The sequence below is a fragment of the Lithobates pipiens genome, unplaced genomic scaffold (assembly GCF_037356315.1).
Source record: "Lithobates pipiens isolate NorthernLeopardFrog02 unplaced genomic scaffold, aLitPip1_a1.2 Scaffold_23, whole genome shotgun sequence".
Taxonomy (NCBI): domain Eukaryota; kingdom Metazoa; phylum Chordata; class Amphibia; order Anura; family Ranidae; genus Lithobates; species Lithobates pipiens.
Genome location: NW_027507785.1, coordinates 228,777,659 through 228,805,056, shown reverse-complemented (window position 1 = coordinate 228,805,056; position 27,398 = coordinate 228,777,659). Strand labels below are relative to the sequence as shown.

Below are 27,398 nucleotides of genomic sequence, written 5' to 3'. Positions count from 1 at the left end.
TTCCTTCATCTCGTCGCGCATGTCTTTTGGGAAGTCGAGCTTCTCAAGATATTCCCTGATAGCTTCTTTCCTTTTCCCCCCGTCCTCCCTTCTAGTACCTATATTGTATAAATCGCTATAATATACGTGGAAGTTCTCTGCAATATCAGGTGTTGCAAACTTCATCTCCCCCTCTTTGTCCCTGATCTTCGGTATGTAGGTCCTATTTTTCTGCTCCTTTACTCTTCTTGCCAACCACTTACTTGACTTGTTGCCCCATAGGTGTCTCTCACTATTTATTTTATGAAAAGCTGTCCTCCTCTCTTGTTCCAGGCATTCCTCTAACTCTCTTTTTTTTTTTCAGTAATTCCTGGGTCTCCTGGAGCCCTCTGGGTCTGGTCATTTGTTCTAATTCCTCCACCTCCTTATAAAGCTGAACCTTCACCTTATCCCTTTCTTTCTTTTTCCCGGCGCCGATTCCGATCAAGATCTCTCTAATAACCACCTTGTGTGTCTCCCAGATAGTAGCCTTTGAACACTCTCCTGTATCATTTACCTCATAGAAGTCGCTTAATTCCTGTAAGATTTTTATACTCACATCCTGTTCTTGAATGAGTGAATCATTCAGTTTCCAGGCACTTCCTGTCCCCATATGGCCCTGTATATCTAGTTGGGTTTTTACAGGTGCGTGATCGGACAGGGTGATTGGTTTAATTTCAGATTTTTTTAAGTTAGCCACTAATTGTTGTCCTACAAATATATAGTCTAGTCTTGTAAAGGTTTTGTGGGCTGAGGAGAAATGGGTGTAGTCCCGTTCTTTCTGGTGGCTGATCCTCCATACATCATGTAACTGGGCACTAATCAATGCTTTATTTATTTTTCTATATCGCTGTTCTGCCCCCCGTGTACCTCCCCCTGAGGAGTCCATCTTAGGGTCTAAACACCAATTTAAATCGCCTGCTAAAATTACCATACCTGTTCTGAATTCCTCCAGTTTACTTAATACTCTCATTAAAAATGTGTCTGGGTTTCTATTTGGTGCGTACACATTAACAATGGTGCATTGCATAATTCCCAATTTACCCTTTAAAAATAAATATCTCCCCTCTGGGTCAGTCAATCGTTCCTCGATTTCAAACCTTACTGATTTGTCAAAGCCAATGGCTACTCCTCAGGAGTGCGCAGAGGGTGAGTCTCCATAGAACCACATTGGGAATTGGGGTGATGTCAGTTTTATCCCTGAGTTATTGGTTATGTATGTTTCTTGAAGGCAAATGACATTTCCCCCCATAAATTGGAGTTCCTTATTAATTTTATATCTTTTTTCTTTTGTGTTTAATCCCCTCACATTATATGTTATCACATTGATAAGAACCATTGACAACTAATATATTGTTCTATCGTTCAACGAGTGCTGACCCAGCGGGGGTTTTACCATTCCGGGGGACAAGGAGGACGCGAAGGGCACCGTACAAAAAAAAAAAAAGAAGGAAAAAACCACACACTCCCTCCCCCCCTCCCCCCCTCCATCCCAACTCTGCGACTGCAGCCGTTGGTCAGGGTCTCTCCCCCGTTTCTTTTTTTTTTTCTCTCCTCCTCCCTTTCTCTTTTGTGGATATATGAACCCGACCTTTATCTCTCTGATAACGTCTGTGCTTCATATTTACCCGGGGGTTCACACCTGGTAAAGCCTGCCCAGCGACAACGACTCCCTCCGCCCCACCCCCCTTCTCCCTCCCCGGACCCATCTAGCCCTCAACATTGCTGCACCCTTTTTCTATTGTCTCCTTCCCTATCATTTGTCTCTCTATTTCTCCCTCTCTGCCATCTTAGCTTCCGTTGGGAAAGGTTCGTATCGGATTCTTCCTGCCAACCTGGTAGCGGAGGGGGGGCAATCTCTAGACTCTCACAGAACCTTCTTAAGTCCTCAGGGAACCGAAGTACCGCTGAGCGGCCATCTCTTCGTCCCCTCAAGCACGCTGGGAAGCCCCACTGATAGGGGACTCCCACAGCGTTCATGGCTTCCGTTAAGGGTTTTAGCAGTCTCCTTCTCCTCAGCGTTTCCGGGGCCAAGTCTGAGAACACCCGCAGCTCAGCACCCTCGAAGGAAATCTCTGGCACTGCCCTAAGTTTCTCCATTATTTGCCCTTTCTCCTCTGCGTAGTGAAACCTGACTATCACATCGCGTGTAGCTTCCCTACTTGCTGCCCCCCCAGCTGCGCTCCTATGAACTCTGTCTAACTTTAGGCTTTCAGTGGGCTCCCTTTGTAGTAACGGGTTGAAGACCTGCTGCACTATTTTACTTAGCTCTGCGGCGCCGTATTTTTCGGGGATACCTTTAATGCGTACGTTCTTCCTCCTACTCCTAATCTTCTAATTTGTAAAGGAGGGACCTATTTGTTCTCTGGAGGCTCTGTACCTGTTCTGCTATCTCATCTATCCTAAGCTCTTGGTTATCAATTCTATCTTCAATCTCCTCTACCCTCTCCAATACTCGACCTATATCTGCACGTACTCCAGCTATTTCTGTCTTTAGGGCCGCCTCCATTTTTTCAAACATTTCCCCAAGCATCTCTTTTATCAGAGAAGGTTCCATTTGGGGACCTGGTCGCAAGGTCTCTTCTTCGGGCGCAGGCTCTCCTAATGTTCTCTCCCCCTCTTTATCCTTTTGACCTCTGGCCGAGCTTTGTATTATGGGACTTGTCTCTTTAGTCCCCCCACTTTTAGCCCCATTTGCTTTCGCTCCTTTACCTTCCTCTCCTAACTTCTGTCTGCTCAGGCCTGACCTCCTTCCCACTCCTTGTTTTGGGCTTTCCTGCCCCTCTTCTAGCGCACTGATGTTAGTGATGTTGCTTGCCATGTATCTCTGAATCCCTCCGGGGCTGGATACAGGTGGGGCACTTTTGCCTGATTTTGCCTTCCCCCTCATTCTTTCTCCCTACTATTCTTTCACAACCTATTTCTTAGTCTGTCCCACCTTTCTATAACCAAGTCATCCCCTCAGAGGGAAACGGATAGACCTCTGGGGGATAAGCCCTTCCTGCGATCCGCCAATGACCCCCTTACAAATAAATGCAAATAAGTGCAGAGTGGTAAAGATCAACACATTCTGAGTACAAATAAAAAAATGTCTACATGAGAAGGGGGGAATAAAATCATCATAGGCAGTCAGGCTGAGAACTGGCGAATATCTCCTGAGGAGGACAGAGGGCTAATGCAAATGGTCTATTCTAAGATATATAGGGACAGCGGGGTCTTCATAGGCTTCTTCTATTTCCAGCCGTGGATTCTCCTATCCCCTTCACATTTCCCTCCTCCTAGGCTGGGGGTTGTTTATTGCCCCTGTCCTCAATACCTCTACCTTCGGCTAAGGAAGAGGGGTAGAGGCCTTCTATAATGTGAACGTGACTCCTTCGCAGGTCTCCGCTTTATTACTGCTACTTCTTGGGAGGGACTTAAATACTCTTCTGAAGCGAAGACGGGGGAACAAACACCAAAAAAAAAAAAAAGGCAAAAAAGAACCATCCACGTCAGACCCTAATAATGCGAGAGAGGGGGACCCTCTAGTCCACGAAGGGCCAGGGGGGATGCGGGCACTCAGACTCCTTCACTTTAATGGTCCCAGGGAAATGCTTCTTTGCGACTGCCACAGTCACTCTCTCTCACGCCTTTTAAACGTGAGCAGTACCCTTACTCTTGGGGCTATGTCCAGTCGGGATGGAATTTAAAGTCTTCTAAGTACATACACAGAGGCCGGTATGCGTCCGGATCGGCCTATATATTATCAAGGCTAGCCACAGTCCTTGGATTTATTACTTTTTGTTTGGTGTGCCTGAGCCGCACAGGCTTGAGGAGGATATCAGTGTACTAATTCTACCGCTGCCTTTCCAGTAACCTGTGGGGGGGGGGGGGTGATAACTTTTTCCCTTCCTGCTAGTTTACTTAGATCAAACAATTTGACTGTTATCCATCAGCGTTTCCACACCAGAGTCTCTGTGTCTGTCATCCATTTATTATTTCCGTTTTAAGACAGTTTTAAGCCAGTTTGTTTGCTTGCTATATCTAGCAATTCACCCCACCCCCGTCAGGTACCTTTCCCCTGGAGCCTCGTCCTCCGCAGCCTGGCTCAGCTGGTTCCCCTTACTCAGCTCCACCGCTCTTCTATCCACTCAGCGGGGCTCCCTTTCGCATCTTAGTCCCAGCGGGATGTGTGCTGCGGGTCAGGTGGGACGCTCGCTCCGTTCTCCGGGTGGCTGGCTCTCGCCGTTCACTCCTTCCTCCATCCACCGGGCCGATCCGATCTCTCCACTCCCCTCCACCAAGCAGTTGATCCGGAAGCGCTGTGACTAGCTCACGCTCAAGTGAGCTTTTCCACCGCAGGGTGCATTACTGCTGGGTCCTTCCGAGCGTCTCAGCCACGGCCTTGGCGCCGGTCACGCTCACCGCTTGTCCTGGGGCTGCGATGTTACGCGGGGATGCTGGAGGCTGGGGCAGAGGGAGCCATCTACTGCACACGCCTACCTCATGGTGCTCATGGTGCTGGGTACTTTTGTTGTTTATATTATTGTTCACACATTGTTTCATTTATGTATGTAGAACTTTCTACCTCTCATGATGTATATATATCAACTGGTTTAGTACTTTATAAGGAATTTTATCATTGTTTAATGGATGTGCAGTAAATGTAATGATTTGATATTTGTCTTTACCATTGCTGTTAACTTAGGCCACTATGCCGGGTAACGCACAATTATTGCTGTTCCCATTTGGTTATACAGCATTTTGTAATTAATAAGTTGGCGTTATTACATTTTCTTGTGAACCTGCGCCTAATCTCTCCCACCTCATTCAAAGTCCCAGGGCTATTTTTTCCCTTTTTGCGCTTTTTCAGGGATGGATGTGGTAGAGTGGTTATTCCAGACCTTTATCTCTTTTTTTTTTTTTTTTTTTTTTGATCATTGGAAGAGAGCAGGCTGAGTTCCCAGTGCTTCTAGATAGCTGACCACACTGTGCTCTCATGCTCAGTGTGGTCAGTTTTGTTTTTAATAGAAAAGCAGAGGGACTGGCAGGAACACCAGGGATTTCACACAAATGAAGGAATAGAAAGAGAACAGGATACTTTTTCATGCAAGTACATGGTACAGCAGGCACATAACAGGAATATGAAGTGTAACAAACACTTTAGATTTGGTAGATTAATTTTTTTTTTTTTTTTTGGCTTTTTCCTTTATTTTGACCCAATTGATCTTGCCAATAAGTCTGTTTTATTTCTACTTCCTTTAAACACTAAGCTGTTCAGCAAAAATGGTAGTTAGAGGGTTGAGATGAACCATTTAACACTGACTGCAGTGCTTAAAATGATCAGCTTTGATTCATATATGTAAAGCCCTTAGCCCAAAAGGAAAGAACTGTCGCTGTAACTGCTTTAAAAGTGTTAGCTGGAGTTTACCTTTAATTACAAACCCAATTCCAAAAAATGAGAACACTGTGTAAAATCTACAGCCGTGGCCAAAAGTTTTGAGAATTACACATGTTAATTTTCACAAAGTCTGCTGCTTCAGTGTTTTTAGATCTGTTTGTCAGATGTTACTGTGGTATACTGAAGTATAATTACAAGCATTTCATACATGTCCAACGCTTTTATTGACAATTACATTAAGTTTATGCAGAGTCAACATTTGCAGTGTTGCCACTTCTTCAAGAACTCTGCAATTTGCCCTGGCATGCTGTCAATCAACTTCTGGGCCACATCCTGACTGATGGTAGCCCATTCTTGCAAAATCCAATGTTTGTCAACTTCAGTCCTCAACCAACAGGTCATGTTTTCAGGATTTCCCTGAGATGAAACGGCCATGGTAATTACTAAGGCAGTGAAACTGATCAAATCACCTGTGCAAAATAATGGTAAGCCTGAAAACATGACCTGTTGGGGCACCATGGACTGGAGTTGAGAAACACTCGCATAATCAATGCTTGGAGTTTGTCAGAATCTGTGAGGTTTTATTTTGTTCACCTACCTCTTGAGAGTTGACCACAAGTTCTCAATGGGGTTAAGGCTTGGGGACTTTCCAGGCCATGGACCAAAAATGTTGATGTTTTGTTCCCCAAGCCACTTAGTTATCACTTTTGCCTTATGGCAGGGTGCTCCGTCATGCTGGAAAATGCATTGTTTGACACCAAACTGCCTCAGATGGTTGGGAGAAGTTGCTCTCAGAGGATGTTTTTGTACAATTCTTTATTCATGGCTGTGTTCTTAGGCAAAATTGTGAGTGAATCCACTCCCTTGGCTGGGAAGCAACCCCACACATGAATGGTCTCAGGATGCTTCACTGTTGGCATGACACAGGACTGATGGTAGTGCTCACTTTTTGTTCTTCGGACAAGGTTTTTTTGGATCTCCCTACAATCAGAAGGGGGATTGATCAGACAAAATGACTTTACGCCAGTCCTCAGCAGTCCAATCACTGTACCTTTTGCAGAATATCAGTCTGTCCCTTTTTCTGGAGAGAAGTGGCTTCTTTGCTGCCCTTCTTGACACCAGGCCATCCACCAAAAGTCTTTGCCTTATACTGTGGGTGCAGATGCACTCACACCTGCCTGCTGCCATTCCTGAGCAAGCTCTGCACTGGCAGTGCCATGATCCTGCAGCTAAATCAACTGTAGGAGATGATCCTGGTGCTTGCTGGACTTTCTTGGGCGCCTTGAAGCCTTCGTCACAAATTCAGTGGAAATGTTTTAATGGGATTAAATTAATTTTCATGGCAAAGAGGGACTCTGCAATTAATTGCAAACTCCCGATCATCATATACAACACAGAGGGGATAACAAAGAATCCTAAAGCCCCGTACACACGAGCAGACTTTTCAACATCCAAAGTCCGACGGAATGATTCCGTCAGACTATTCGATCGTGTGTGGGCTGCAACGGACTTTTGATTCGCAAAAGTCTGACGGACTTTAGAAAATGGAACATGCTTCAAATTTTTCCGACAGAACTCCGCCGGACCCAGTTCCTACCGAAAAATTAGCTCGTGTGTATGCTATTCCGACGGACTAAAACCGATGCTAGGGCAGCTATTGGCTACTGGCTATGAACTTCCTTATTCGAGTCCAGTCGTACGTCATCACGTTCGAATCCGTCGGAGTTTGGTGTGATTGTGTGTGGCCAAGTCCGCTCAGTCGAAAAGTCAGTCAGAACTCTGTCGGAACTCCGGCAGAACTCCTTCGGAAGTCTGTCGGAACTCCGGCAGAACTCCTTCGGAAGTCTGTCGGACATAAGTCCTCTCGTGTGTACGGGGCTTAAGAATTCCCCCCTCTGCCCTCCCTCCTCAGGTCAATGTTTTCTTACCCAGCCAAGTACTCTGGATGTAGTTGATTCTGGGGCTGGTCTCCTGCAGGGTCTGTTCCCAGTCAGCTGAACCATGGAACTCCCATCCCTGATCCAGCGCACTGTCCTCCAATTCTCCACCCGAACACTGACAGGGTGCTGGAGAGAGCGGACTGTCAGCCAAACTATTTCTTCTTTAGTGGTCTCTTCCTCTCTGTAAAGTTTTCCATTGTTTGAGTGCCCTTAGTGTCTACCGGGTACCTGTTCTCCTCCTGTAGGATCCTGTCCATTGAGAATTTTGGCATTTCTGCCAGAAAAAAAGCCATGGAGCACAGGTAAAAATCATCAAATAGGCCGGGCGGAGTAATGTGTGTGCTGTGGTTCCTGGCAATTACATTCCCCAGTGGACACTGAGGCTGAAAACAATGATGAGGGTCACCCTCCCCAACCTGGGACTGTTGGGAGGTATTACAGAGACCATAAATGGGTCGAAGGTATTTCACATTGGTGGTTACACTGTGGGGGGACATTGCAGGAGCCAATTTCAGGCAGGCTGTGTTGCAGTAAAGCACATTTGAAAAATTGCCCACTATTTTAAACTGTTCATTTTGCCTTTTTCAATCTGTAGATTACAGCACTACTTGTTTCAAGGTGCTAGAATAATGAAAAATAGTGGTGTGTTTAGGGGTGTATTGCCTATTGTAGTTGTCTCTAAGTGAGGAAAAATAAAATTAGGTTAAGTGTTCCTGATCTGTATGTAGCTGAGGTGGTGTTTGGAACTTTTTTTTTCTTTCCCTAAAGATTATTACAGTGTACCTATAGCTAGATAATGAAAGTCAGCAGTCTTTAGATATATATTTACAATGCTAAAGCTGAAAACCAGTACAGAAAAACAAGTTTAGTCTATGGAGCTATGTCAATAATTTGCTAAGATCACTAAGGTGCAAACAGTTTAGAGGAACATTGATATAAGCCAATATCAATGGTGCCAAAACACTTGACACCCCGGGCTGCACTATATACCAATTCATTTCTCTTACCTTCGTTGACAGACAGCTCTTCTGAATCTTGACCATGGGAGCTTATCACCAACAAGGTGGCCCATGCAAGAAGGAGGTACATGCAGGAGTAAGCAGCAGTCCCACAGAAGGACCCACCATGATGGCCAAGAGCTGCACCTTCCCAGAAGGATTGATTTACCATGAGTGATCCCAAGACGCTTCATGGCTCCTCCAGTTGACATCCTAGGTTGTACTATAGAACAATTAATTTCCAGTAATATTGAAAGGAAATAATGACCAGAAAAGAAATACAGTGAAAGTGTAATGTTCCCACACAGTGCGCTTATTGAAAAAGTGTCCCCTTACAATGGTTGGCAGCGAAAGAGCTCCATTACCTTGTTGGTCAGTGGAATAAGTACCACCTTACATTAGATAACATTGGAAGAGTGGCCCCATTATACAGATGGTCAGTGAAAAGAATGCTCCTTAGGCCTCATGCACACGGACGTTTTTACAGCCACTTTTTTGAGCTTTTTTTGCAGCTTAAAAACGGCTGTCCATGTTAGTCTATGGCTTCATGCCCACCTAGGCGTTTTTGAGCTGCAAATGGCATAGGCGTTTTTAAGCTGTAAAAAAAAAAACCCAGGACCAGTGCGTTCCGTGGCGTGGAGCTAGAGCTGTAAAAACGCGAATCGCGCATAAACGCGCAAAAACGCGCAACATATTTTCTTTGTTTTCTGAGTGCTATAGCCAAGAGATGTGTTTCTTAAAAAACGCTACTTAACGCTAACGCTAAAAAACACGCAAAAACGCCAATGCAAAACGCGGTAAAAATCACGTTTTTAACAACAATTTTTCCAGGCTTCGGAGCTAGCTTTGCAGCCAGTTTTTTTAAAACGTCCGTGTGCATGAGCACTTATGCTGCAACAAAATATTTTAGATCACATGGGGAAGGAGCATCAGTCTAAGACAGTAGAAGCCAGTGGATTAATGAACCAACTAGCATCGATCCATCCACACCAGCCAGTCCAGCTGTTAGGGCCGATTCACACCACAATGCTGTGTGCTTTAACAGACATGCATTTTTGAGTTGAGCTAAAAAATTAGACAGTCCATTTATTTTGAGCATCGACAGTCTCAATGCTTGAAAAAATAAGACCTGCACAAGTTCTTAAAAAGCAGCACACTTAAATGGCATATGCACCTGCGGATTTTGGTGCACTATAAGCATACTTAATGTGCGTGTTAGGATCAATTTACAATGAATGAGCATTGATTGTCTTATGAAACCGTTGTTGTGACAGAGGCTTTTGGAGGGGACTGAATGCTAGCTTCTGGTTTGCCGACTATGGGCCCTGGCATTTGAGGGAGCTACAAGCATTTAGGAAGAGGTTTTGTTATGTAATGCAAAATTACATTATTAAAGGAGGCTATGATTGTCTCTGCCACCTTGGGACTCAGTAGACAGATGTATGTGAAATGAACGCTGGTTAATGAGATCTGGAAAGCCCTGGGTCTACTGTTGTCTACTAGTCTGTAGGGTCTTTCACCCATTGTTAATTGTGCTAATTAAAGCGGTTCTTCACACTAAAGGGGAAGTTCTGCTAATCTGATCCCTCCCCCCCCCCCTCGGGTGCCACAATTGGCACCTTTCAGGGGGGAGGGGGGGTGCAGTTACCTGGATAATCCAGGTATCTGCACCCACTTCCGGGCAGACCGCCGCAGATGCCCAGCCCCCCCCCCCCCGTTGTGTTCTGGGAAACACACAGTTCCCAGAGACACAGCGGGGGACCATAAGAGACATGCAGCGCGACTCGCGCATGCGCAGTAGGGAACCGGGCAGTGAAGCTGTAATGCTTCACTTCCCGATTCCCTGACAGAGGATGGCGGCGGGGGCAGCAGCGAGACACAGATCCCAGAGGCAGCGGGGACCGTCCTCATTGCGCAGCGCGGCTCGCGCATGCGCAGTAGGGAACCGGGAAATGAAGCCGAAAGGCTCCATTTCCTGATTCCCATACCCAAGATGGCGGCGGCGGCAGCACTCGAGTGTCGATCTAGAGATCGGCTTCGGGTGCCGACATCGCGGGCGCGCTGGACAGGTAAGTGTCACTATTTTAAAAGTCAGCAGCTGCAGTATTTGTAGCTGCTGACTTTAAAAAAATAAAAATAAATCGCGGAGTCCCGGCGGACTCCCGCTTTAAGCGGAGCATAGGATGCCCTGTCATTGTTGTCACCATGATATAGCGGATTTTGAAAGATATCGTTGTCTCTAAAAAAATAAAAAATAAATATGAAAGAACACTAGAGCTCCAACTGCAGGCTCAATAGAAGACTGCACAATACTGAATACGAAAAATGTACAAAACTACTACATTTGCTTTAAAACACACCTGTAATGGGTGTAGCATCCTCTTGTGTACATAGTTGTGTAGTATCAATAGAGGCTGGTTAGAAGCTTGGGTGAGGGTTTAAATCAGGCTGGAGGGCGCTGCAGGGCAGGCCTCTGGTACCTCGCGCTGGTTCTAGAAGAGTGGAAAAGTTTCAAGAAGCTAGTTGGCAGAGGCCAGAAGGTACTGATCTGAATATTTGAGAATCTGGCTAATACCCAGGCAGGATGGCTGAACCAGCACATAAATATTGAGGAGCCTGGCTAGGATAGAGGTAGAAGATTGAGGCTGCTTTCACACTGTGGTGCTTGTAAACTGCCCATTAAACACTGGTCACTTTTGAAACACTTTTTTCCCCTCCATTTAAAAGTAAAGGGACGATTTTGAGGTGTTTTTTTTATAGCACTCCAAAGATGTTGCTTGCAGCAGTTTTTTTCCACCGCGCCACTGTGAAAGCATTGGTTTTAATGAAAAATAGGTTTTTGTTTGTACTCACCATAAAATCCTTTTGGCTGTAGTTCACCAACACAGCTCCTTTCTTAGACCAGCGGGTTGTTACACCACCATCAGGAGAGGACTAGGCAGAACATGTTAAAATAAATCTAGAACTTTCTAGTTCCACCCAAGGGGCGGTGCCTTAGGTAACAACCCCTCACCCTGCTACTGCAGCCTCAGTACATCAACAAGCAGTATAACGTAAACAAAAATAGGAGGGGAGGGTGCTGTGTCAGTTGGTGAACTACAGAGAAAAGGATATTACAGTGAGTACAAAAAATAAATAAAAAAAATACTATTTTCTCTTACTTTCACCAACTGACACAGCTCCTTTCTTAGACCATTGGGACATCCCCAAGCAGTGCCAAAATGAGGGGTGGGGGGGGAGAGGGAAAAAAAAAAAAAAAAAAAAAAAAAAAAAAAAAAAAAAAAAAGCATAAAAACCCTTCACCCACAATGGCATATGGGAACTAGTATAAAAATTTTACCCACAAAAAAACAGCGCGTGGGAATAACCAAGAACTCTTTTACCCACAAAAAAAAACAAAAAAATAAAAGAGTGCTCCTCAATCTGGGAGTCACTACCTCCAAACCGCCTCAGAACTTGCAGTAACAAATGCAACAGTGCATTTACTTAAAAAAGGTACTGTTTTTCCCCACAAAACATGAAAAAAAAAAAAAAATGTAAGTGCATTGCAATTGCACGGCGACCTACAAAACTTTGGGGCCAAAACAGGCATCAGCTGATGCACCGACATTTACCTTGTAGAATTTTGTAAAGGTGTGAACAGACGACCAAGTCGCCACTTTACACACTTGAGCGACAGACGCTTGATGTCAGAAAGCCCAAGACGTTCCAATTTCCCTGGTGGAGTGGGCCCTGACTGGAAGGGGGGGGGGCACCTGCCCCTTCAAGGCGTAGGCCTGTACTACAATCTGTCTGATCCACCTGGAAATGGTGGCCGACGAGACCCCCATGCCTTTTTTCGGACCAGCCACCGAAACAAACAAGGAGTCTGACTTCCGAAAGGGAGCCGTAGCAAACAAATACACCCTCAGAGCCCGAACCACATCCAGGGAATGAAGGGCCCCCTCTTTGGGATGTGTCGGTTTAGGACACAGATTGTAACAATGTTTTCATTGATGTGCAATACCGAAACCACTTTTGGCAGAAAAGGTGGTTACAGGCGCAACACCACCTTATCCTTGTGGATAACCAGGTAGGGCGACTTGCAAGACAAAGCCGCCAGTTCCAAAACACTCCTGGCCGAAGTAATGGCCACTAGAAAGAATCAACAGAGGGATCTCTGATATTTTCAAATGGCAGTTTCTGAAGCACCAATAACACCAGGTTCAGATCCCATGGGGGTAACTGGATGCACCGGAACTACATGTCGTACCCCTTAAACAAAAGGTGCTCACCAGAGTGCGAGAAGCCAGGGGTCGCTGAAAGAAAAAAAAAAACCCCCAAAAAACCAAAGCTGAAATGTATCCCTTAATGGTGCATTACGCCAATTTCTGGTCTACTCCTTGCTGTAGAAACAGGCTGAGGGGTTGTTACCCAAGGGACCACCACTTGGGCGGAACTAGAAAGTTCTAGTTTTATTAGAACATTTTAACATGTTCTGCCTAGTCCTCTCCTGAAAGTGACGTAACAACCCGATGGCCCAAGAAAGGCGCTGTGTCAGTTGGTGAACATAAGAGAAATACTTTTCAGAAGCTTTTCAGGCATTTTGTTTTAGCGTGAAAATGCCTCAGTGTGATAGGGGTCCGAGTGTTGAAAGCACTAGTGTTAGGGTGGCCTGGGAGAAAGGGGGGGGGGGGGGATCTGGCTCCAGGCTGAAAGGAAGCTGAAAGAGGGATCTCCACTGAACTGCAGTCGACAGGGAATGGAGAGGAAGCAAACATTTAAATTTTTCTTTTTTTAAAACAGGAAGACTAAGTATTTTATACTTACCAGCTCTGTGCAGTGGTTTTGCACAGAGCAGCCCAGATCATCCTCTTCGGCTCTCCTGGCTCCTCCCTCCGCTTGAGTGTCTTCTACAGCAGGCAACCTGTTATGGGGCACCGCAGCTCCATGTGTCCATTCAGACATGGAGCAGTGGCGTGCCCCATTCGCTCACCTCATTGGCCCACAGACTTGATGGACAGCAGCAGAAGCAAATAACGCTTTGCTGCTGTCTCAGCCACCGGAGGAGGGAGAGTCCCAGACAGCCAACTTTCGTGCAACATTGCTGAATCGGGATGGGGCTCAGGTAAGTTTTAGGGGGTGCTGCTGCATACAGAAGGCTTTTCATCTTAATGCATAGAATGAAGATTTAAAAAAAAAAAAAAAAACACCTTCTGCCTTTACAACTACTAATTTGTGCACCTGTGAAATGGTGACAAAACTTCAGTACCCTATATTTTCCTATGCGTGGAGGTAATCTGGTGGCAGCTCAGCCGGACAAAAGCATCCAGACAGGCAGGTCTGCCTGTCAGTTTTACATACGGTAGCTGTAGCCTTCGTAGTGTGTGAAACCTCCCTCCTGTCAGGCGTATATGACGTACGGACCTGACAGGAAAAGGGTTAGAGGGGACCAAGTGCGCTATAGAGAGATACCGTTACTGATCTGTTAAGAGACACAGGCCACTCCGGAGTCAATGAATTTGCAACTAGCAAATTCAACTGGTAAATAAAAGCAAATCACATGATTTCCTAAAGACAGGTTTCCTTTATTAAAGTCATTTGTAAGTTAAACAATTAAAGTGGAAACATTCCAGGTTTATTGGCCTTTTATTTAGCACAAACATACATGAAGCTTACAGAACATAAATATTTCAAAATGAAAAAACAAATACATTTCTAAAATAATCTAATCACTCGTTGACATCCACTGGAAGAAAGGGAAAGAAAAAAAGTTAAGGCTTTTGTCTATTATAAAATATCTGTATAGCACTGTAACTAATCTACAATGATATACAGCATATAGCAAACTATTCCTTTGCACACTGACAGGTAACCACTCTGCCAGTACTAAATGCAATGTGCGCCATGCCATGCTCATTAGTACAGTCTGATCACAAAATGCAATGCAACCAATTAGAAGCTAAATATTATATACCTCCATTACAATAAAGCAATCAGCAATATCCATTCATCTACATTTAACAAAAATGACAGGTTCATTTGGATTCCAGAAAATATAGTAGAAATCTTAAAAGTGTATCAGGCCCTCCTCAATATAGGATTTATATTTATTTTTTAAATACCTCTGATGGCATTCTGACTTGCCCAGTCAGATTACAGGCTCGTAGGCTGTGCTTCCTGCACATTGCAACATGTGCTCTCTGGTCATGGTTTTGTGCAAGTTAAGCATACCCATAAAAAGGGGTAACAGTAGTGCAAGAGCCAGGTACAGCCATTAGTCTGTTTGTGTACACGTGGCTAAGTGTGCCATAGCCGGTTTAGTAGTTAGGGTGCTTGAGGTGTAGCTTTTTAATGTCTGCATATGGTAAAGATGTGAGAGGAAGGACCATAAAGAAGATAACCACTTTCAAGCTATAGAACGGGTATATAATTAATTAGCTTTAACGTTTTAGTCTCCAGCTCTTGCTAGACTTAGGCCTCTTTCACACTAACGTCCCGTTCAGGCCCGCCTGTCAGTTTTTCAGGCGGACCTGAACGGGTGCTCCATAGAGCTCTATGGAGCGTCGGATGTCAGCGGTGACATGTCCGCTGACATCCGACCCGCTCCGATCCGAAAAAGTGTAACGGAGGAAAAAGCTATTTTTCCATCCTTCTGCGGATCGGATGACGACGGGCACTGCGGTCCGTCGTCATCCGATCTCCCATAGGGGAGAGCGGCGCTGTGACAGGTCCGTCCCTGCGCAGTGTGCAGAGATGGAGCTGTCATCTCCCTGCTCAGCGGGGATCGGCGGAGTGATCCCCGCTGAGCAAACGGACATCCACGGGGCGGATCAGAACTGATCCGCCCCGTGTGAAAGGACCCTAAAGCTTCTACTATAAGCAGGCAGGTTAGGATACAATGCAGCAGTCATAAACGTATGCATTGTAAACTAGGCAGAGTGTACACAGTATGAAAATGTTCAACCGCCAGCTGTATTCTGTTGCCAGATTTAATGACGTCACTGGTGCCGAAGCCAAAAAAAAACACTGACCTTTGGTAGTTCAGCTACACAGAAGTTGTCCATTTAAAGTTGCATGCTGCTCTTGCAGCCTCCCTTGAGCTCAGGGGGCTGCAGACAACCATGTAACTTTGTACATTACTGGCCTCAGGAAAACAGGAGTTGCTTGGCAGTGATAGTGATCCTCCATTGTTAATTTCTTAGGCCTCATTCATAAAGCAAAAGGGTCTCAGCTGCACCAAAAGTGATCAGCTGTCCCTAACCACAATTACAGGCTGTGTGATTTCATCTGAACTTCAGCAGATGTCTGTGGCTGTCAGCCTGTGTCATTGCTTTGTACAGGTTCAGGAGCTGCAAATATCCACATCCACCTGTACATTGAGCCTCAGGAATCAGCTGAATTCTTGCTGCAGATGGAACCATTTTTTACTATGAGAATATAGGCTTAATCTCTGACCTGTAACAAGCAAGCAGCAAGAAGTCAAAACTAGAGGTGCATCGAATGGAAATTTTGGTGCCAAAAAAGGAATTCAGGATGCATGTGTACAAAAACAGAAAAATGTATAAAATACAAAAATTGTATAATATATAACACACATACCTATTAACAGTATCTCACAAAAGTGAGTACACCCCTCATATTTTTGTAATTTTTTTTATATCTTCATGTGGCAATTACACTTTGCTACAATGTAAAGTAGTGAGTGCACAGTTTGTATAACTTGTAAATTTGCTGTCCCCTCAAAATAACTCACACAGCCATTAACATCCAAACCACTGGCAACAAAAGTCAGTACACACCTAAGTGAAAATGTCCAAATTGGGCCCAATTAGCCATTTTCCCTCCCCCGGTGTCATGCGACTCATGTTACAAGGTCTCAGGTGTCAATGGGGTGCGGGTATGTTAAATTTGGTGTTATCGCTCTCTCATACTGGTCACTGGAAGTTCAACATGGCAAAGAACTCAGGAACTGAAAAAAAATAAAATAATAATAATAATAATAATAATAATAATAATATGAATAATATGAATAATATAAATGGTTGCTCTACATAAAAGATGGCCTAGGCTATAAGATTGCCAAGGCCCTGAAACTGAGCTACAGCAGGGTGGCCAAGACCATACAGTGATTTAACAGGACAGGTTCCACTCAGAACAGGCCTTGCCATGGTCAACCAAAGAGGTTGAGTGCACATGCTCAGCCTCATATTCAGGGGTTGTCTTTGGGAAATAGACGTATGAGTGCTGCCAGTATTGCTGCAGAGGTCAAAGGGGTGGGGCGGCAGCCCGTCAGTGTTCAGACCATACGCTGCACACTGCATCAAATTGGTCTGCATGGCTGTCGTCCCAGGAGGAAGCCTCTTCTAAAGATGATGCACAAGAAAGTACACAAACCGTTTGCTGAAGAAAAGCAGACTAAGGACATGGATTACTGGAACCATGTCCTGTGGTTTGTCTCAAAGAAACTTATTTGGTTCAGATGGTGTCAAGTGTGTGGCAGCAACCAGGCGAGTACAAAGACAAGTGCGTCTTGCCTACAGTCAAGCATGGTGGTGAGAGTGTCATGGTCTGGGGCTGCACGAGTGCTTCCGGCACTGGGGGGCTACAGTTCGAGGGAACCATGAATGCCAACATGTACTGTGACAGACTGAAGCAGAACACGATCCTCTCCCTTCGGAGACTGGGCCACAGGGCAGTATTCCAACATAACCCCAAACACACCTTCAAGGACGACCACTGCCTTGCTAAAGAAGATGAGGGTAAAGGTGATTGACTGGCCAAGCACATCTCCAGACCTAAACCCCATTGAGAATCTTTGAGGCATCCTCAAAACAGAAAGTGGAGGAGCGCAAGGTCTCCAACATCCACCAGCTCTGCGATTGTGTCATGGAGAAGTAGAAGAGGATTCCAGTGGCAATCTGTGAAGCTCTGGTGAACTCAATGCCAAAGAGTGTTAAGGCAGTGCTGGAAAATGGTGGCCACACAAAATATTGGCCCAATTTGTACATTTTCACTTAGGGGTGTACTCCATTTTGTTGCCAGCGGTTTAGACATTAATGGCTGTGTGTTATTTTGAGGGAACAAATGTACAATGTTATACAAGTTGTACACTCACTACTTTACATTGTAGCAAAGTGTAATTTCTTCAGTGTTGTCACATGAGACGATAGAAAATATTTACAGAAATGTGAGGGGTGTACTCACTTGTGAGTGTGTATATATATATATATATATATCTATATATATCTCTATATCTATATATATATATATATATATATATATATATATATATATATATATATATATATATATATCTCTATATCTATATCTATATCTATATATATATATATATATATATATATATCTATATCTATCTATATCTATCTATATCTATCTATATCTATATCTATATCACACATTTTTATAAATTGTATTATATTCAACTTCATTTTATCATGAATTTAAATAAATATGTCTATGGTCAGCCATCATCAGCACCTTTAGTGCAAGAGAAGTGCATCCCTTAAATTCTATGTATTCGCACTGGTTCCTTACATTTCCATTGTGGTGTTAAAGTCTTGCTTGCTGCATTTTTAATCAGGAGGAAAAAAAAAAAAAGAAAGAAACACCCCTACACATAAAACACACAATGAAAATGCAGTAAGAAGGCATCAATAATGCAACCGTGTCAAGTTTCTGATGTGGGGTTTGAGTCACGTGACATGAAAAAAAACACACCATCAGCACAGTAAAATTGTGACAAAAGCGTTGGCACCAGTATCAGCACCTTTTTCTCTATTGGCAAAATGCAGAAACCATTTTTTGGCTGCCAAAATTTCAGTGCATCTCTAGTCACAAGTCAATCTTGTTCCAGATCAGAGATATAGAATGTTGTACGGCAGTGGTTCTCAACATCTGGCCTGTTAGAGAGTCCCGAGGACAGATGTTAAGCATTACCTTGAGAGATGCAGACTAGAATACTGCAATCATTGAGCAGCAAATGATATCACCTGTGATGTACTGCAATTATCTTGCAAACCTGGCCTGTTAGTGGGTTTTGAGGACAGGAGTTGAGAACCACTGTTGTACGCATTTCAGTGATTAGTATGGCAGCAAGGGAACCAGTACTGTCGCGTGGTCAGCAACGACAACCCATGTGTGTCCTCAGTACAGTTTTCCTTTAATGTGATCCCTGACCATTTGGTAGACTGAATATCGCTACAGCCTACACACATACAAACTGATTGTATCAAATCAGACAGGTACTACATAGTTGGTATATCTTAGAGATTGTACAGTACAAATTGGATAGAATAGGTAGGTTCTCATATTGCATAATTTTGAGAAAAATAAAAAGTTAATTGCACAAAGTCTGTATGGTTACATTGCAACATGTATTGACCCCCAATAATGGGGGGGGGGGGGGGGGGGCAATAAATAAAGGTGCTGCTCATAGCAACCAGATTCCAGCTGATTTTGTTCAGTATAGGTCAGATTTACTGAGTGTATGCAACACCTTTACACTTTACCTTTTTTTCTTAAAAAACAACACAATTTTTTAGAACAAAAACTTCTTTGAAACGTAACAAGCAACAGATTACCCAACACAAATACAAACGATTTCAAGCCCTACAATACATTTTCTTTTTTTTTCAAATCAACTACATATATACACACAAATATGTATCTTTGATGACATAATACAATTTTGGTGCTTCAGGATTACTATTTTGGTGCTTCAGGATTCTGGCACCACGTTTGGTTCACATATACATAAAGTCAGCCATATAAAACAAATAACCATATGAACAAGATCAGACTTAAAGAGGGCCGCCTACCCCTGCAAAAATTAAAGGCCAGCAGCTACACATACTGCAGCTGCTGACTTAATATGATACTTACCTGTCCTGGAGTCCCAGCGACGTCTGCACCACAGCTGATGTTTCCATCAGTTGTCAGGTGCTGCTGCCACCATTGCGGTTAAGGGTGCCCCGGCAGTGCAGAATTACAGCTTCACGCCAGGTCCCTACTGTGAATGTGTGGGACACCGCTGCAATCTCCTACTGGCCTGGCGGCAGGGGAAGGAGAGAGCCGAGCCACTGACAATTTGCCGCAGCCCAGACTCTCAGAAGTGGGGACATCAAAAGACAAGTATCTGTCCGCCCCCCCCAAAAAGGTGCCAAATAAGCAGAAGTTCCACTTTTGGGTGGAACTCCGCTTTAAAACATTTACACTAACATATGCATCAGCCTAAGCAAGCCAAATGGCTTCATGCACACAGCTGTCACGATAATAGAGTACCCTTTTTTTGGCCTTTCCTAGGCAACTAGGTCATCCAGAGGGTCAAGCAAGTCCCTCCAACATAAAATTGTTGTTAATAATCCTTAGCTATCTGAAATGCCACTTTCAGCATGCAAGAGCCACAAATGTGTATTACAGTCTGCTTTGTCTAAAGGTTATAGCAGCTTTTTTTACTTTGCATCAGTTTCTGCCAAGAGTCATTGTCATAAAAATATTTACATTATTGTTTTAATTGGTAATTCTAAAGAAAAGAGGTCAAGTATTTTGAACTACGATACATCTGCACGAATTTAATAATATGCTCAAATTGTGAAAGACAATGTAGCGGGTCAGAGAAGTTTGTCTAGTCCCTAGCTGGTGCAATGACATTCAATTGGAATACAAGGAGCCCATCTGGGAGGTAACTGAGTAGCTATTGTCCAGCCAGTACATTAGTAGGACTGGAGAGATAAACAATGTATACAAGCCAGGACAAACAAAAGTTAATTGTCAGTAAGATCCTGTAATAATCAAAAGACTTATTCTCCTAGCCAAGCACTAAGGTCATGATATTAAGTTTGTACAGCTCCAGAGATAAGGACAATAAAAACCAGACTAACCTTCAAAGTGAAATGTTTACATTGTACATTAAGGCTTCCCACGCAAAAACAAGTAGTTGATTGCGGATATTATAAAAGAGCAGAGATCATATTGCTACAGAAAAAGCTTGCTATATTCCTTAGACAAAAAAATAAAAAATAAAATCAAATTATTCTCTGCAGGTTGAATGGTTTGTACTCGTTCATTGTAAAGCAGTAAAATGATTGACAAGGGCATGGACTAAAGCTGGCCATAGGCAGTTAGAATCTTGGCCGCTTCAATAGAGACTGGTTGAGATTTGATCCATATATGGGCAGGCCGACTGTACCTAGGTCAATCCATCAATTGACTTTGGTACAAACAGCATGTCTGATTCCTAGTATGCAATTACTGCCAGCAGCTATATAGCCACTAGCAATAATCACTATGTTCTCCCGACAGACAGCTCCCGCGTGCCCCCCCACCACTGGGGAGTAGACAATAGCTCTGCAGGAGGGATTTCCCCATCAACACTGACTGTGTTGAATGTACAACCCATGGTTGTGGGGGGGGATCGCATCATCAATGGCCTGCCTAAGCTTACTGGTGTGTGAGCAGTGTGCATCAGATTAAGCAGATGGACCCGATTCAGGTCCCTCTCTAGGTTACCCATGTCAGTTTCTATTTTAGAGTGAAAATTAAATTGGCGCAGTGTCTGCACCCTCTTAAGATAATGCAGCAGTTTTCAATATAGAAAACTGCAGATCCCAGCCAGGTTAGACCTGGCATACAGACTCTGAGCTGTCTGCAAAAAGCTCACATCCCTCTCTGCCTGTGCAGTAGCTACACAGTACAGGCAGAGCTGGCAGGGTTAAAAACTGTCTTCTCCTAGTAGAGCAAGGGCAGGGAGGGGCAGAGGAATCAGAGCATGTGGCTCTAACTGAACTGGTCTGTGCCAGTCACAGCATAGAACTGAGCAGATACTCCCAAGAAAAGGGGATTGCCAGGCTTTGTTAATTTGCCACCCATACACATCTTAAGTGGCCTTTAGTACTTGAACACAGCCTTCACAACTGTATTATAATAATTTTTACTGGTCTTGTTCCGGCCGATTTTATAAATACAGTTATAGGAATGAATCCAGTATTATAATAGCTAGTGAGCACCATTTTTAAGCTTGAGAGATACTACCATCTTGCCCAATTAGTGCCCCCTTCCACTCACCTGGCACCAAAAACCCCAGTGCTGGCTAGTGGGCTACACTAAAAAAAAAAAAAAAAAGGGTTGTGACATTACTCCATCTGTCAGGTGACAGTACTCATGCCTAGTAAATGACTACTAGACTACATAAGTCAGTCACTTGGGAGGTGATCACATGCTCCCCTATACCCCGGAAATATTGGATATTGTTGCACACCATGATGAAGGAAGGAATGGCAGGTATAGTGCAGGCATGGAGAGCAAGTTGGTCAGGGTGCCCTCTGAAATGACACTAGCTTTTCTCTAAAGAAATTTTTAGGGCAAATTGACAATCTTAGGGAAACATGGCTACTATTGCAGACCCTTCCATTTGAAAATTCTAGTTGCCTGGCTGCCGATCTATTAGCATTAGTAACTTCTGAAATACTGACCCGAAACATGGCTGCAGATCTGAGCTTTGACCCACCCTGCTGCACCTTTGCTTTGGGTCAATGACTCTGAAGCCAAGCAACTACTAGGTCAGCAATGGTTGCCTACATGTATGCCTTTATTACAAGTGTCTCACTGTCAGTTGGTTTTGTATGCGAGAGTGAGGAAAACACAAGCACAACGTATAAAAGCCATTAAAAGGTGGTTGTATCACTTTATCACTTCTGGGGAGAAGACGTGATTCTCATCGCATGTCAGATTATACAAAATCAAAAAATGTAGCAGCTTGAAGTACTGGAGATTTTTTTTTTTTTTAGTAGTAGTAGTAGTAGTAGTAGTAGCAATGCCCTGAACAAAGGCTGTTCCCTCCAACATTAGCAATCATTTAAAACAGAGGCACCTAGTGATGTGAAAAACACAATGGACCCTTCAATTGTCAGATTCCCATGGGTAAATACATTTTTTTTTACATATTTTCAAATTTTCATTTGCAGTTTGGAGCTGGTAAACATTGTGGCTGCAGATATTGCTTTGATATTGTCGTCCAAGTCAATTTGTCTTAGGAACATCTCTATGTGTAAAGACATTTGTGTGCATCTGATAAAACATTTCAGTGGTTTGTTCCAAAGCAATTGTTAATGAGGAGCTTTCCTCTTTGCTTGCACAATGTAGCCTTTTGATTTGATAATCCCACGGGTTTTAACAATGACCGAGTATCTGAGGACCCACACAGGTGACCATGCATCTGCATCACTCCCCTCAACACTGTCTCTCAGAACTTCTTGAAAACTCTCTTCAGACAAGATTTCTGCATTGTGAAAAAAAAAAAAAAAATAGGAAAAAAAAAAAAAGTTACAAAAAAAAAACAAAAAAACACGACATTTTGAGCCCTGAGCTACTAGCCACCAGTTGACCCACCCAACACAGCCCCCCAATTCCACCACTAAACACACTCAAATTATCTCATGAAAATGACACTTAAATGTTTTATGCAGAATTAAGTTTTAATATATATTAACAAGTTTGCCCGTGCCCACCAACGCAGCCTGCCCGTGCTAGGGATGAGGGGAACAGGAGAGCCACCCCGATCAGAGCGCAGGGAACACAGCGATGACAGCTTTCATTTCAACTGCTGTGTACCTTCTGCTCAACGTTATATACGGTCGAGTGACCCATTTCCCCCCTCTCGGTTCCCAGGCAGACAGCTTGCCAGCCCTCAAAATCCACTTGAAAAATGCGAGAATTTTTGAGGGCTGAGTATAGTCAACGGTCCGCTTACTTAACATGCAACCACCACCATTATTGACATAATGCCATGTCATGCAGATGTCTCATTGACCATCGGTCTCAGTGAAATCTCTTCCTGTATAAATCTTAGACCCTTTCACACTTACCGCTGACACCTCAGCGGCACAAGCAGCACTATTCGGCCTCTAGCGGTGTGGATTTAACCCCCTGCTAGGGTGAAAAAGGGGCAAGTCCGTCTGCAAAATGCCGCAGCAGCGGCACTGCTCCATTGTTTTCAATGGGCAGGAGCGGTATATTCACTGCTCCTACACTGCAGCAAAGAAGCTGCTGGCAGGACTTTGTGACACCCTGCCAGCGCAGCGCCCCAGTGTGAAAGGACTAGTGCTTTCACACTGGGTTTGCAGCCGATGATTTTTTTCAGGCGCTATTTTTAGTGCTGTAGAGCCTAAAAAATGCCTCCAGTGTGAAAGGGGTCTTAAGAACATTGGAATGTGAGAGATGAGCTCCAGGTTACAGTAAATGGAAACTTAAAGTGGAAGTAAACCCATCGATTTAAACAGTTTAAAAAAAAAATAAAAAAATAAAAAGGCATGCCGGGAATGCTAACTGCACATTGGCTGTGCTCTCAGCCAAACTATCAAACCATCCAAATGGCTGGTGTCATAACGAATCACATGTGCAGCACCATAGCAGTTGAACATTAAACAGAGGCAAAGATGGCAGCTTCCTTGGCTGAAAACGATAGGGGAGTTTACTTCCACTTTAAAATTCAAAGCTCAACTCCAGGCAAAAAAAGTTCTCCCATACAGTGGGGCTCTGTGCCCACACTGCTCAGGTCAACTGATCATTTTGGAAAACTGCATTCCCCCGCAGTCCAGTGGTGGACTGTTACTGGTCTTTAGATCCTACTCCGAGCTTGCAGGATGTTAGGAACAGTCATAATTCAAGACTGCTAGAGCACAAGGGTGTTGGGAGGATCAGGTAAATTTTCTCTTTGCTTCTCCTCTAGAGAAAAATTAGTTGAGCCCTATGCAGTGCAGGCACAGCCCCACCACATGGTGGACAAAGACCATTTTGAAAAAAATATATAAAAATAAAAGAATTCCTTTCTGCTATAAAAACACATCCAATAATTTTATTTTTATTTTTTTAAATCGAATTTCTTCTTCATATTTAGGCCAATATGTATTCCACCACATATTTTTGGTAAAATAAAAATCCCAAAAAGGATATATTGGTTTGCGCAAAAAGTCTACAATATAGGGGATATATTTATGGCATGGACACTCTGATCTAGTGTTCCTGCTAATAAGGAACACGGATCAGAGTGTCCATGCCTGACAGCATGGCGGTCTGCTTGTTTACATCAGCAGAGCGCCGTTCTGTCTCTGCGGAGATCGCTTGCAGGTGGCCGGCGGACATAGTGTCCACCAGGCCTGCTGATTGGCCAGAGGTAGCCACTGAAAATCACCTACAAGTACATGATTTTGCGCAATAGAACCGCCTTGCCACAGTATATGTATGAAAGGTGGTCGGGAAGTGGTTAAACCCAAGAGTCACAAAACTAGTCTTGACTCTTTAGTGCAAAGCCGACTAAGATTATGTCCTACTGAGAGGTCTAGCACTGTGCAAGCCAGAATCAAACATTTTAGTTACCTTTAGAATCACTGTGAGTAAGTAACTGAATGTCAAATTCCTTTGCAAAAGCAGTTAAATCAGGAGGCATTATACAGCATGATGCAAGATTTACTTGGTTACTACTTGGCTTGATCTGTAAAAGAAAATAAAAACAGAATACGTTTAGGTCACAAATACATCAAAATTAAAGTTACACTTTGTACCAAAAATCACTAGCAACACTAAGGTGCACAGTGCCCTTGACTGAAAATAAATAAAATAATTACCAGCCAGCCGGGCATCATGATTAAAATGGAAAAAAATAAATAAAAATAAAAAAGTGAAGTAGATCTTCTAATTTGTTAGCCACTTATACAAGCCATACACTATTACCAACTATCCTCCTCCCAAGCGTTTTCACCATCAGAAGGATAGCAGAATGTGATGCAAAGACCGATTAAGACCCCTGCCCTTCTCACCAACTCGTGACAAAGGACTGGCCAATCTCAGACTGTGCTATCACTTGCTTAACCACTTAAGCCCCGGACCAATTGTCAGCCTAGGGACCAGAGGTCTTCTTACAATTTCGCACTGCACTGCTTTAACTGGTAATTGCGATCATGCAATGTTGTACACAAATGAAATTTGCGTAATTTTTGATGGTATTTGAATGCCTCTGCGATTTTTATTTTTTTTACGATATAAATGGAAAAAGACCGAAAATTTAGAAAAAAAATAAAAATGATATTTTCTACTTTGTTATAAGAAAAATCGAATAAACTCAATTTTAGTCATACATTTAGGCCAAAATGTATTCAGCCACGTCTTTAGTAAAAAGAAAAAAAGTCAATAAGCGTATATTTATTGGTTTGCGCAAAAGTTATAGCGTCTACAAACTAGAGTACATTTTCTGGAATTTACACAGCTTTTAATTTATGACTGCCTTTTCTCATTTATTGAGGTGCTAAAATGGCAAGGCAGTACAAAACCCCCATTTTGGAACGTAGACACCCCAAGGAAATTGCTGAGAGGCATGTTGAGCCCATTGAATTTTTTTGTCCCAAGTGATTGAATGACAAAAAAAAAAAAAAAAGTTTACAAAAAGTTGTCACTAAATGATATGTTGCTCACACATGCCATAGTTATATGTGGAATTGCACCCCAAAATATATTCTGCTGCTTCTCCCGAGTACAGGGATATCACGTTTGGGACTTTTTGGGGAGCCTAGCTGCGTACGGCACCCTGAAAACCAATCACCGCCTTCAGGATTTCTAAGGGTGCAAATTTTTGATTTCACTCCTCACTACCTATCAGTTTCGAAGGCCATAAAATGCTAAAATAGCACAAAATCCCCCCAAATTACCCCATTTTGGAAAGTAGACAAGCTATTTGCCGAGAGGCACGTGGAGTCCACGAAATATTTTATATTTTGCGGGAATATTACAAACTTTTTTTTTTTGCACAAAATTGTCACTAAAATGATATATTGCTCACACATGCTATGGGCATATGTAAAATTACACCCCAAAATACATTCTGCTGCTTCCGAGTACGGGGATACCACACGTGGGGGACTTTGAGAGCCTAGCTGCGTATGGGACCCCGAAAACCAAGCACCGCCTTCAGGATTTCTAAGGGCATTCATTTCACTGAGCCTGAATCTGACAGATGAGTGACTTCCTCTTCATCTGTCATGCTCAGAAACATGTAGGCCTCTTCAGTGTACCTTCGCTTTGCCATTTTGGGCTCTAAATTTAGTGGTACACTAGTGAGATTCACAGGTAAAAAAGCACCTAGGCTGCGAGCAACTGTATAAAACGCCACCAAAACAGTTAGCGATTGCAGGGATCAGGTCTGACTCTGAACGCTGCAGTTAGGCGTTTAGTGTTTTGTAAGTGACAACGATTGATCAATACTGCACTTGGGTGGGCTGGGCGGAGGGGCAAAACGCAGGTGCTAGCAGGTATCTGGACTGACCCAGCTAACAATGCGTTTTTTGGAACCCTAAACTGCTGGGGACTCTAGTATAGATCAGATCTTGATCTGTTCAGATACTATACCACTACGGGAGGTGTATGCTTTGTGCGTGGGTGTTAGCAGTACTGGCACTAACCTAGTGCTGCCTGGGGACGACGCAGAATCTAAAACCCAATTGATATCACCCGCCGGATGATCAGGGGGTTAAACCTTTATTGGGTAATAAATGCTGGGTGCCCTGATGCTATAAAAATCAAACTAACCAGCGTCACCAGTAACACTTATACGGTGATCACTGGTGAAAGGGTTAAAACCTTTATTAGGTAGTATATGGAGGTCCCTGATGCTATAAAAATTTGAGTTACGCTAACCGGTAACGTCTTTTAGGACAGCCACTATGAGAGATGGTCTCCTCCTCTTCCTCTGGAAACACTGCACCAGCCCATAAATTCTTACTTCCCCTGCCGGACCTCAGTTTAGATCGAGATTACCTCCGGCCAGCTGGGGAGACACAAGAACACATTAATAACACATTGTTAAATACCATTATCCTGCTGGGTTCTTGTCTTTTGTAAGACCCCCCCCCCCCCCAATTTTCGGGTGGGTAACTAGGGCTGTCCTGAAAGACTACTGGAAAAGACGTTACCGGTAAGCTTAACTCTAATTTTCCCCAATCGTCTTTCAGGACAGCCACTATGAGAGGATAAACGAGCACTTACCAGTTAGGGTGGGACTACAGCTTGCAAAAC

General features: G+C 43.6%; 1 protein-coding gene across 1 annotated transcript in view; it reads right to left on the bottom strand.

Annotated features, from left to right (window-relative positions):
- Window positions 1–21,991: 21,991 nt before the first annotated feature.
- GCLM (glutamate-cysteine ligase modifier subunit) overlaps window positions 21,992–27,398 on the bottom strand; it is a 71,126-nt gene continuing 65,719 nt past the window's right edge. The window contains exons 6-7 of the mRNA XM_077452890.1: window positions 24,711–24,825; window positions 21,992–22,614 (exon numbers count right to left, since the gene is read on the bottom strand). Of these exons, the coding sequence (XP_077309016.1) occupies window positions 22,442–22,614; window positions 24,711–24,825 (288 nt within the window). The 3' untranslated portion in view covers window positions 21,992–22,441. The remainder of the gene's footprint in view (window positions 22,615–24,710; window positions 24,826–27,398) is intronic.